This window comes from Solanum stenotomum, chromosome 11 (assembly GCF_019186545.1).
Source record: "Solanum stenotomum isolate F172 chromosome 11, ASM1918654v1, whole genome shotgun sequence".
NCBI lineage: Eukaryota > Viridiplantae > Streptophyta > Magnoliopsida > Solanales > Solanaceae > Solanum > Solanum stenotomum.
The window spans coordinates 15,669,350-15,681,598 of record NC_064292.1 but is presented as its reverse complement, the minus strand read 5'-3'; the positions used below and the strand labels follow the sequence as shown (position 1 = coordinate 15,681,598).

At 32.1% G+C, this 12,249-nt stretch overlaps 1 protein-coding gene across 1 annotated transcript; it reads left to right on the top strand.

The window, feature by feature from the left end:
- Window positions 1–1,084: 1,084 nt before the first annotated feature.
- LOC125845695 (receptor-like protein Cf-9 homolog) lies at window positions 1,085–7,235 on the top strand. Its single transcript, XM_049525237.1, has 4 exons — window positions 1,085–1,187; window positions 1,232–1,349; window positions 3,155–4,707; window positions 4,879–7,235. Exons 1-4 carry the CDS (start codon window positions 1,085–1,087, stop codon window positions 7,233–7,235), a joined length of 4,131 nt encoding a protein of 1,376 aa, XP_049381194.1.
- Window positions 7,236–12,249: the final 5,014 nt, after the last annotated feature.

Here is a 12,249-nt window from a genome sequence, read left to right as displayed (position 1 = left end):
CACTGGACTCTTTGATTGTCCTGCCCTTCGTTCATGATCACAGTTCTGTTGACATTTGGCCGTAACTATTATGCAACAAAAACATAGGAGGAACAATATTTACCTGATAATTATGTATTTCATTCAGGCACAGAAAAGAGAAACAAAGCTTTAATGGACAATAACATGTTGTTGGAGATATTTATACAGATGTGTGAAGTATCTGAAAAGTTTTGGAAGAACGGATAATTTATGTAATGGAACTTGAGCATTGCAGAAGGGAAGGTTGAGCAGCAACTATACGACTGTTACAGCGATCGTGAGGGACGTGGAACAGGAGGTATACGTTTCTGAAAATTAAATTAGGGTTGATAGCAAATTAAATTTATTAATATTTAACTAATATTTTAAATAAATTAATATTTAAGTAATACTGCAGGGTTAAAATGGTAAATCAACTTTGGGGTTAGGAGGTTCATGCTTATAATAATATATATGATATTCAGTGTCTACAACTTACGAAATGGTACCATACCATATTGGGTGTTTAGCCTCCCTTTGCTAATATCTTTTTTGTCGCTCGGTCAAAATCAATTTAGTGGACTACCCGATGAGCTCAAAACAAATCCAGCATTAATACAACTGGATTTAAGCCGTAATCAACTCAGTGGTTATTTTCCTCTTGTGAATCTCACAAACCTTTATAGCCTTGATCTTTCATCAAATAACATCACCCTCGATGCGGGAACACATATCACCTTTCCTAGTCTAGCAATTTTGTCCTTATCATCCTGTGAACTGAAGGATTTTCTACACTTGTTGAAAGATGTAAAGACACTCGAGTTCTTGGATATTTCTAACAATAAGATTCGTGGTCAAATCCCTAACTGGTTTAGCAGCATGAGGTGGGACTCGTTGCGGTTCCTAAACCTTTCCCATAATTCACGTAGAACAATTTAGTTACTATAACCTACATTATCTTGATCTTAAATTTAACTTCATTCAAGGTCCACTACCTTCATCCATTTGTTACACAAACAAGCTTAGATTTCTAGATATATCACACAACAACTTAAGTTATTCGATTCCAAGTTGCATGGGAAGTATGGCTAATCTAACGGTGTTGGACTTAAGGAGGAACAATTTCACAGGGAGTATTCCACCATTATGTGCGCAGAGCACTTCATTGAGAACCATTGTCCTGAATGGTAATCAATTTGAAGGACCTCGTTGCTCAACTGTGATGGTCTAGAAATCCTTGATGTGGGGAAGAACACTATAGATGACACATTTCCAGCTTGGCTAGGAACTCTTGAAGAGCTAGCTGCAGGTCCTTATATTAAAGTCGAACAAGTTCCATGGGTCTATAAGTACGTGTCAGACTAAGTTTTGCTTTCCCAAGTTGCGAATTTTTGTTCTTTCTCGTAATGAATTCAGTGGCTCACTTCCTGCATTCAATTCTATGTTTGGCACCTTCATGCAGTTCCTTGAATATCTTGAACCTTGGAGGATGTCAATTCTCTGGTTCCATTCATGATTCCATTGGCACCTTGAATTCATTGAATATCTTTAACCTCCAAGAATATTGTCAATTCTCTGGCCATATTCCTGATTCCATAGGCAACCTAACACAAATTATGGAGTTGGATGTATCTCTTAATCATTATATTCCTTCCACAATCTCTAAATTGAAGCACCTCAAAAATTTACGTCTTTCTTATAACTCCTTTTCAGGTGAAATTCCCAACGTTTTCTCTAACCTCCAAGAGCTACGTTATTTACATCTTTCTAATAACAACTTCATCAGTCCATTTCCCGCTTCAATTTTAAGTTTGACACAACTTAACCGACTAAGAGGACTAGCCGACACCCAACATTAAAAGAACTGCATTTAAGCAATAATCAACTCATTGGTTCTTTTCCTCAACCACTTGTGAATTTCACTAACCTTTTTACCCTTGGAATTTCAACGGAAGAATTTTCCACACTTCTTGAGAAATATAAAGACACTTCGGGCCTCAAAAATGGGCTGGCTCTTTTTAAACATGGGCTGGGCTTCTCTTCTATTAAATGGGCCTTATGCTGCACGGGCCTGTATTGGTTGGAGCTCCGAAGCAGGTATAGAACATCGAGTTAAGGATTTGAAAATTATCTTTCCAAATGACATTCAAGCTACGTGCTCTAATATATTTTATTGTAAAGTTCACTATCACTGTATAATAGGTGACAATTTGTTTGTTTGCCTTGATTTCAAATTATTAATTTCACAAAGAGTCACCTATAGTTACTTTTTAGACGACTTGATAGTGAATAAAGATTCTTTGAAGCTCTGTTTCAAATTATCTAGCATACAATTATCCGAGGAACGAAATATATGACAAATTCCAAGCGCATGATATTATTTCTAATTTATTGTAGTGATTTTAAAGTTATTTTTCCACCTAGCTAAACATAACAATGTAGGGGCGAATCTAGTAAAGCAGCTACGTGTTCATCTGAACCAAGTAGCTTTGATTAAAACTCTTTATATGTGTTAAAATGAATTACACATTTTTCAACCTTCAAAAATAAATGGTACTTGTATTGTTACCATGTTGTACCTATAGTGTAATGGTTACGCAGAATTTGTAAATTTTGTAATGGAGGGTCTATAGGAAACAACCTGTCTTTTCTACCTCCACAAGTTATAGTAAGGTATGTGTACACACTACCCTCCTTCCCAGATTCCACTTGTGGGATTACATCGAGTATGTTGTTATTTGTATCATTTAGTTGTTGTGAACAACTATAATATACTATCATTTTTTGTTATGAGTTACACATGGTTCTGTATATGTCTCAAGTTCACATTTCTACTTTATTGCGGGACCATTGTTTGGATTGGAATCTCCTTTGAAAAAACTCGTGGATTACAAGATGGAAAACGGCAGAAGATACGTGTAAATCCATCACTATTTCGGAAATTTGTTTGAATTTACATCTACACACTGGCTTTGCAGAAATTTTTTCTGCAGTGTGTGTTACACATGGTGCAATCTTCAACATTAATATATATATGGATACTGAAGAATGATTTGTAAGAAGAGAACATCCATCCTGTTATTTGCTGAATTCGAAAAAGAAAGATGGGGCGTTTCTTTTTCTTTTATTCATTTCTCTGTTTTGTGTTATTAAGAAGTGGATGCTTTTCTTCTTCCTTTGATCATCAACTTTGCTCTCACACTGAAGCTTCTGCTTTGCTTCAGTTTAAGCAATCTTTTGGAGTTAATTCTGACTACTCCGACTGTTTTACTTCTTTCCCAAAAACAAAGTCTTGGAATGAGAGTAGGGATTGCTGCACTTGGGATGGAGTCACTTGTGACAGGTTAAACGGTCATGTTATCGACCTGGACCTTAGTTGCAGTCAACTTGGTGGAAGTATTCATCCCAACAGCAGCCTCTTCCAACTTCATCATCTCCACACACTAAACCTTGCTTACAATTACTTCAATTATTCTTCAATCCCACGTAACATTGGCCAATTGACAAATTTGAGGCATCTCAACCTTTCTGATGCTTGGTTTGAAGGGAAAATCCCAACAGAAATCTCATACCTTTCCAATTTGGTTTCACTTGATCTTTCTGTTTATGGATTACAACTTGATGAGAGAACATTTGAAACATTAATGCTTCAAAACTTCACAAATCTGGAGGTACTTTCTCTCTATCTTGTCAACATCTCATCTCCGTTACCTGTGAACATTTCTTCCTCCTTAAGGTACGTGGATCTTACAGATACTAATCTGCGAGGTGTTCTCACAGAGAGCTTTTTCCTTGTGACAAACTTGGAAAGACTCAAATTGAGAGGGAATGATCTTGTCAAAGGAGTTTTTCCAAAGATCCACCGGAGCAACACTCTGTTAATGGAGTTGGATATTTCATACACAGGTATCTCTGGTGAGCTGCCTCATTCAATTGGCACCTTGAAATCCTTGAATATCTTGAACCTCGAAGGATGTCAATTCACTGGTTCCATTCCCGATTCCATTGGCAACCTAACACAAATTACGGAGTTGATTTTATCTCTTAATCATTTCACTGGCCATATTCCTTCCACAATCTCTAAATTGAAGCACCTCACAATTTTACATCTTTCGTCCAACTCCTTTTCAGGTGAAATTCCCTATGTTTTCTCTAACCTCCAAGAGCTACGCTTTTTAGATCTTTTTAATAACAGCTTCATCGGTTCGTTTCCCTCTTCAATTTCAAACTTGACACATCTTCAACGGTTAGACTTGTCGAGTAATTCCTTATCTGGCCCACTTCCTAATAATGCGAGCAATCTTCAAAAGCTAACCCAACTGGATTTGTATGACAACTTACTGAATGGTACCATACCATGTTGGTTGTTTAGCCTCCATTTGCTAAGACCTTTTTTGTCTCTCAGTAAAAATCAATTTAGTGGACTACCCGATGAGCTCAAAACAAATCCAGCATTAATAAAACTGGATTTAAGCAATAATCAACTCAGTGGTTCTGTTCCTCAATCACTTGTGAATCTCACATACCTTTATACCCTTGACCTTTCATCAAATAACATCACCGGTCCATTTCCCGCTTCAATTTTAAGTTTGACACATCTTGAATACTTAGACTTGTCGAGTAATTCCCTATCTGACCCACTGCCTAGCAATGCAAGCATGCTTCAAGAGCTATTTTTTGTGGATTTGTCTTACAATTCGCTGAATGGTACCATACCATCTTGGAACCTCCCTTTGCTATCTTTGTTGTGGCTCAATCATAATTAACTCAGTGGTNTGGAAAGACTCAAATTGAGAGGGAATGATCTTGTCAAAGGAGTTTTTCCAAAGATCCACCGGAGCAACACTCTGTTAATGGAGTTGGATATTTCATACACAGGCATCTCTGGTGAGCTGCCTCATTCAATTGGCACCTTGAAATCCTTGAATATCTTGAACCTCGAAGGATGTCAATTCACTGGTTCCATTCCCGATTCCATTGGCAACCTAACACAAATTACGGAGTTGATTTTATCTCTTAATCATTTCACTGGCCATATTCCTTCCACAATCTCTAAATTGAAGCACCTCACAATTTTACATCTTTCGTCCAACTCCTTTTCAGGTGAAATTCCCTATGTTTTCTCTAACCTCCAAGAGCTACGCTTTTTAGATCTTTTTAATAACAGCTTCATCGGTTCGTTTCCCTCTTCAATTTCAAACTTGACACATCTTCAACGGTTAGACTTGTCGAGTAATTCCTTATCTGGCCCACTTCCTAATAATGCGAGCAATCTTCAAAAGCTAACCCAACTGGATTTGTATGACAACTTACTGAATGGTACCATACCATGTTGGTTGTTTAGCCTCCATTTGCTAAGACCTTTTTTGTCTCTCAGTAAAAATCAATTTAGTGGACTACCCGATGAGCTCAAAACAAATCGAGCATTAATAAAACTGGATTTAAGCAATAATCAACTCAGTGGTTCTGTTCCTCAGTCACTTGTGAATCTCACATACCTTTATACCCTTGACCTTTCATCAAATAACATCACCGGTCCATTTCCCGCTTCAATTTTAAGTTTGACACATCTTGAATACTTAGACTTGTCGAGTAATTCCCTATCTGGCCCACTGCCTAGCAATGCAAGCATGCTTCAAGAGCTATTTTTTGTGGATTTGTCTTACAATTCGCTGAATGGTACCATACCATCTTGGAACCTCCCTTTGCTATCTTTGTTGTGGCTCAATCATAATCAACTCAGTGGTTCTTTTCCTCAATCACTAGTGATTCTCACAAACCTTTCTACCCTTGACCTTTCATCAAATAACATCACCATTGATGAGGGAATAAATATCACCTTTCCTAGTCTAGAAGTTTTGAAGTTATCATCTTGTGAACTGAAGGATTTTCCACACTTCTTGAGAAATGTAAAGACACTTCAGGTCGTGGATATTTCTAACAATAAGATCCCTAACTGGTTTAGCGGCATGAGGTCGGACTCGTTGCAGTATCTTGATATGAAATTTAACTCCCTTCAGGGTCCACTACCTTTATCCATTTGTAACATGAGCAAACTTACCTTATTAGATTTATCACACAACTACTTCAGTGACTCAGTTCCACATTGCTTGGGAAGCATGGCTTTTCTAACGGTGCTGGACTTAAGAAAGAACAATTTCACAGGGAGTCTTCCTCCATTATGTGCACACAGCACTTCATTGAGTACCATTGTCGTAAATGGTAATCGATTTGAAGGACCTGTACCTGTGTCGTTGCTCAAGTGTAATGGTCTAGAAGTCCTTGATGTGGGGAACAATGCTATAAATGACACTTTTCCTGCTTGGCTCGGAACTCTTCAAGAGCTGCAGGTCCTTATATTAAAGTTGAACAAGTTCCATGGACCTATAAGTACTTGTCAGACTAAGTTTTGCTTTCCCAAGTTGCGAATTTTTGATCTTTCTCGTAATGATTTTAGTGGCTCACTTCCTGCAAAAGTTTTTGGAAGCTTCAAGGCAATGATTAAATTAGATGGTGAAGACACAGGAAGGATCAAGTACATGGAACCATCTGAGAAGTCATTCTACATATCGTATGAGGATTCAGTGAGTTTGGTAATCAAAGGGCACGATATTGAGCTACAAAGAATCAGCACAATTATGACAACCATAGATCTCTCAAGCAACCATTTTGAAGGTGTCATTCCAAAAACACTAAAGGATCTCAGCTCACTTTGGCTACTCAATTTATCCCATAACAATCTCATAGGTGGTATTCCAATGCAATTGGGGAAATTGAATACACTTGAAGCTTTAGATCTCTCTTGGAATCGGCTCACTGGAAAGATTCCACGGGAATTGAAAAGAATGAACTTTCTGGCCTTCTTAAACGTCTCTCAAAATCATCTCGTCGAACCGATTCCTCATGGTCTACAGTTCAACACATTTGAAAATGATTTGTATGGCGGCAACCTTGATTTATGTGGTCCTCCTTTATCAAAACAATGTGGAACGAGTGATTCATCACATGTTCCTCAACCATTGGAGTCCGAAGATGAAGGCGAGTCATATTTTTTTAGTGGATTTACGTGGGAATCAGTAGTCATAGGCTACAGTTTTGGACTAGTTGTTGGAACTGTCATGTGGAGTCTCATGTTTAAATATCGTAAGCCAAAATGGTTTGTGGAAATTTTTGATGGACTCATGCCTCACAAGAGAAGAAGGCCAAAGAAGAGAGCTCAGAGACGACGGACTTAATGGAAGATTGAGAGGGCCAACTTGTCTTTGTTTGATTTTGTGGACTAATTAGTGAACTCTTCTGTTTTTGTCTTTTTTAATTTTTTGTTTGTTGTTTGTATATGTTTGATAGAAACATAATTATATATGTGTTATTTTAGTATCAATGGTTATTCAAGTTATGTTGGTTTGTTTTTGTTTTAAATTGACATAAGTGATCTACACAACCACTCATTAGCTATGTTACTTAGATTTTTCAAAAATGTCAACGGGTGAGTGTTGAATTCTTCAAAAGTTGTGTATTTTTTAAGGAACCAACATGGGTGCGACATCATCATATTTTAGGAGAATCCGAGCAACATATCTCATTAATACAACAAAACTGGAAAAAGCAGAGCAGTAAGTATATAGAGTTTGGTTCATGATTGAAATTAGTTTATATTTGTTAAAATTGATGTAGAAGAATACTCAACTACAGAAGTGGCTAATAATTTTGCGGTACTTCATCTTTCTAGTCATAAAACATCCTTAAAATGTTCTCTAACTCAATTTCAACTTCCGCAATTTTGATTTTGGTAGATTTTTACATATATTTATACTTCATGACTAGTGTTATATATATTGAAATTGCAGAATATATGTAAAAATATATGTTCACAACAATATATATATATATATATATATATATATATATATATTATATATTATATTATATTACCCTTATTTATAAATGACACTTTGTTGGACAACCACTGCATTAAAAAGTTGTACAAATTGAATTGCAAATAGTACTATAAAACTAATCTTGGCCCATCAAAAATTAAGTTGTTCAAATTGAATTCCAAAAATAGTACTATTGTATAAACTATAGGAACCACATATTATAAGTACTAAATAACATTTTATCCCTTCTACTTTTCTATTTACCAAAAATCCCTTAAAAATGATGTTTGCGGGATACATAGTGTTGTGCACGGGATACATTAGGTTTGATACATTCCACATAGCGGGATACATAGCGTTGTGCACAAGATACATTAGGTTTGATACATTCCACCTAGCGTGATACATAACGTTGTGCACGGGATACATGCGGGATACATAGCGTTGTGCACGAGATACATAGTGTTTGATACATTTCACATAGTGGGATACATAGCGTTGTGCACGAGATACATGCGGGATACATAGGTAAATAAGGGATTTTTGAAATTTTTGAAATAAGTAGAGATAAATGGATATTAAGGTAAGTAAAGGAGTGTAGTTAAGTAATCTGTCCTAAAACGAATCTTGGCCCATTAAAACATAGGAATAAACACATCTACTACATGTGTGTTTCTACCCGTACAACAGCCCAATGCACCTCCCTTTTCCAATTTATAATTATTTTTCTTGATTTTTTTCTCAATTTCTCCATTTTCTCCCTCTCTGTATCCGTTTTTGTTTTTCTTTTTATACTAGTGAAATTATTCGCGCTTCACGCGGTTATATATATATATATATAGTTTCTTATTTTTAAATGAAGTGGTATGTAATATTTATAGACATTCATATTAGGCAATGAAGATAATATAGATATTTGTTTTCATCCTGAATATAATATATAATTTTTTTTTTTCATTTTCTTCAATATGTACAATATTATTTGTTAAACAAGAACTGATATATAAGTGGCAAGGTAAATGGAATATAAGAGGTTACTTTTGAAATAATAATCTACTGTATTGAATTGAAAATATATTTTCTTTTTAAATTTTCTCTATCTCTTGTAGACTACAATCTTCTATGTAGACATTTATTTCTTTTTTGAATCAAAAGTTTTTGAATAATATTATCAATAAGTGTAACAAAACTACTATTACAAGTTAAAAGTAAGAAAATTTCTAGCAAAAATAATCATATATATATATATATATATATAAAGCTAGATAAAAAAAAAGTGATGTGGCACCTCTCAATGGTCAAGGATTCAATTTATCTTTTTTTGTGGTTTTTTTGACACTTTCTCTAATTTTCTTCAATTATTTTATTTTATTAAACCATCTCCTTAATTCATACCTCTTCAATTACATAAATTCAAATCTTAATTAATTTAGTAATATATATAACTCCTAACCTTTAATATTCATAACCTTTAAATTATTTAATATACAAATTGATAACTCCTAAATATTACACGTATAAAAATCTACTTTGAGACATGTATGATGATTATTTTATTTTCACTTTTCTTATTCTTCATCTTTTGTCTCTTTGATTGGTTAATTTTTTTTGTCTTCTTTGATATGATTTTGCAGGAGAGAGATTTATAATGAAGAATGTTAGATATTTTTGCATAGTTTGATTTTACGAGGTAAAATGATTTGACATGTCTAATACTTATAATTATCATTTTTTTTAGTTATACATTTAATATTATTTTTTTGGATTCTTGATGATACAAATCATGATTTTTTTATAGAAAAAATAATTTGTTTTTTTCTCTTTTGCTTCTCTTTGTAGTTTCTAAGGACTCTAATTGTATTTACTCTCTTTGTCTCTTTGTAGATTTTGGAGATCAATTGAATAATGTTATGTTGAGAACATGATCCTTCTTTCCTCTTCAAATCATAACTAAATATTCTTTAATATTTTTGTTTGATTAATTAGTTAACTATATTTTTATGTTTTTTTATTGTTGTTATTGCAAGGCTTTTTTATAGTTCTCCAACAAAATCTCCAATGCAACAAGAGATGATTGGTTCCTTATCAGCTTAATTAATTGGAAAACCTCCAGTATATTTTATTTTTACTAATCTGAAATTCGATTTCGTCTAACAATCTCTTCCTACTCACTAGCTATAAAATTGTTATACAAATATATAATAAAGATAAGTAACAAAAAAAGTAATATTTCAATCTCAATATAAAGTATAATAAAATACTAAATATTGCACACAAACATGTTATATATAGAGAGAGTATGAAAAGAATCCACAATTGAAATATGAAAAAATCATACAATTCAATTTTTAAAAAAAAATCATTAACAATATGAGTCATTAAGAACCAACACAATATTATATATTAATTTTTGAAAAAAAAGTATCATCAAACTAATTATTTTTCTTATATAGCTAAGAATCAAATAAACAATTCCTCTTTCAGTTTCATATGTCACAATCACATAACTATGATATGGTAAAAATAGATAATTTTAACCCTACATTTTTAATTATATTATTTATATATAGAAATTATTTATAAGTCAAAAAGTTGTTTCACAATTTAAACAAAAAATCAACTATTTTTTTAATTTTAATTTATAACATCCGCAGGATAACTTTTTTTTGACAAATTTAAATTTTTTCTATTCCTTTTGATTAACTTTTAGATTCTCTTCCCTTTTTTAATTTGTTTTTAATTAATTTTTCCCTTAATAAATTTCTCTCCTATAATNACTTTTAATTAATTTGAAATTTCTAAAATAAGATAAACAGAAAACATGTCCTATAATAAAATTAAACCATAAAAAGTGGTGGAGGATTTTACTTAAACATACTTTTGTTTATTAAAAAAATAAGTTTTTTTTTTTTTACTTTTTCTCTTATTTTTATTTAATTGTTATCCTAAACTCACACCTTTTCATCTTTCATAACCTCTATACTTAATTAGTACTTATTAGTAATATCTATAACTTCCAACTTTGTACCTTCATAACCCCCAATTACTTAATGTTCAAGCTTGTGACATCTTAAAATCACATCAAAATAATATTTCTATCCAAATATATTTATTTTGAGCTTAATTGTCCTCTGCTTTAATTTTGTAGTGCAAAAGCTATCGACAAAGACTACTTTATGTAATTATTTTCATTTCTAATAAGGAGGACACAAAATAAGATATATAAAAGAGCAAAATTGATTTGAATTTTCTTTATGAAATTATAAGAGCAAGATCATTAATAAAAGTTAGCATAAAAATAATTATCAAAAAACATTAAAACGTGTTTGTGGATACACTTAGCGGCGGGAGATAATCAAAATTATTATGAAGTTATTTTTAAATTTTCAATAAAATAGGAATCATGAAAAATCTAAGAAAAAATAATTAAGAGATTCATTTTTGACATTTTGCATAAATTAGTAAAAAGCTAAAGACAAGCTAACTTGATTATGTTAAGATACAATGCTAATTGTTACTGTTTTCTTAGTGAAATTAAATAAGCGAAGATGAAAAAAATGAAAAAGAAAATAAGAAAAAAGGGAGAATCGAAAAATAGTATTGGAATAAATTCAAAGAAACATAAAATTATAGGAGAGAATTTATTAAGGAAAAAATTAATAGAGATAATTATTCCAAATATACTTATTACTTAACCATTCATCCTCCATTATAATTATTCTAAATATTTACTTAACTTTTTCTCTGACGCTTTAATTATATGGAAATATTATTTATCATTAATAATTATAAATATTCATATTATTTGTGAATTTTTTTTTTATATTTACCTTATTTTTTAAAAAATTCAAGAGTCTAATTATAAGCTTTTATTAGATATTATAAGAATTATTTTTTTAATCTTTATAGCATAAAACCTTTTATCATTCTTTTATAATTGCTCATTTATTACTTGTTTTATTATGTATTTTAACCACAATATATAACAACAAGTTTTAATTTTTTTTGTTAATCCTATATCACCAAAAATTATTTTGCAGAACTAAAATAATGTATCACCCATTTCCTTTCCAAAGAATCAACATATAGAGAAAAAACTTTAAATTTTAATATACAATTGAAGTACTCTTTTAAATCTTCAAATTATAGGTAGCTTATCTATTACAAACAATTTTATTTCTAAGAGCGTGTTTGGATGTGTTACTATGTTAACTTTGTTGACATTTTTTTAAAAATTTTAAAAGACTAAAAGTCTCAGTTTAAATTTTTTACAAAATATCAAAGGTGATCATATTTAATTTTGAGAACTCATTCAAATGGATAATAAAGTCATAAATTCTTAATTATTGTATTATAACTAACATAAAAAAAA

Coding starts and splice junctions, on each gene's coding strand:
- LOC125845695 (XM_049525237.1), top strand. CDS start 1,085: ATGGCTAATCTAACGGTGTTGGACTTAAGGAGGAACAATTTCACAGGG. Junction 1,188..1,231: donor GAGAACCATTGTCCTGAATG/GTAATCAATTTG, acceptor GTGATGGTCTAG/AAATCCTTGATGTGGGGAAG. Junction 4,708..4,878: donor GTCTTACAATTCGCTGAATG/GTACCATACCAT, acceptor TTTCATACACAG/GCATCTCTGGTGAGCTGCCT.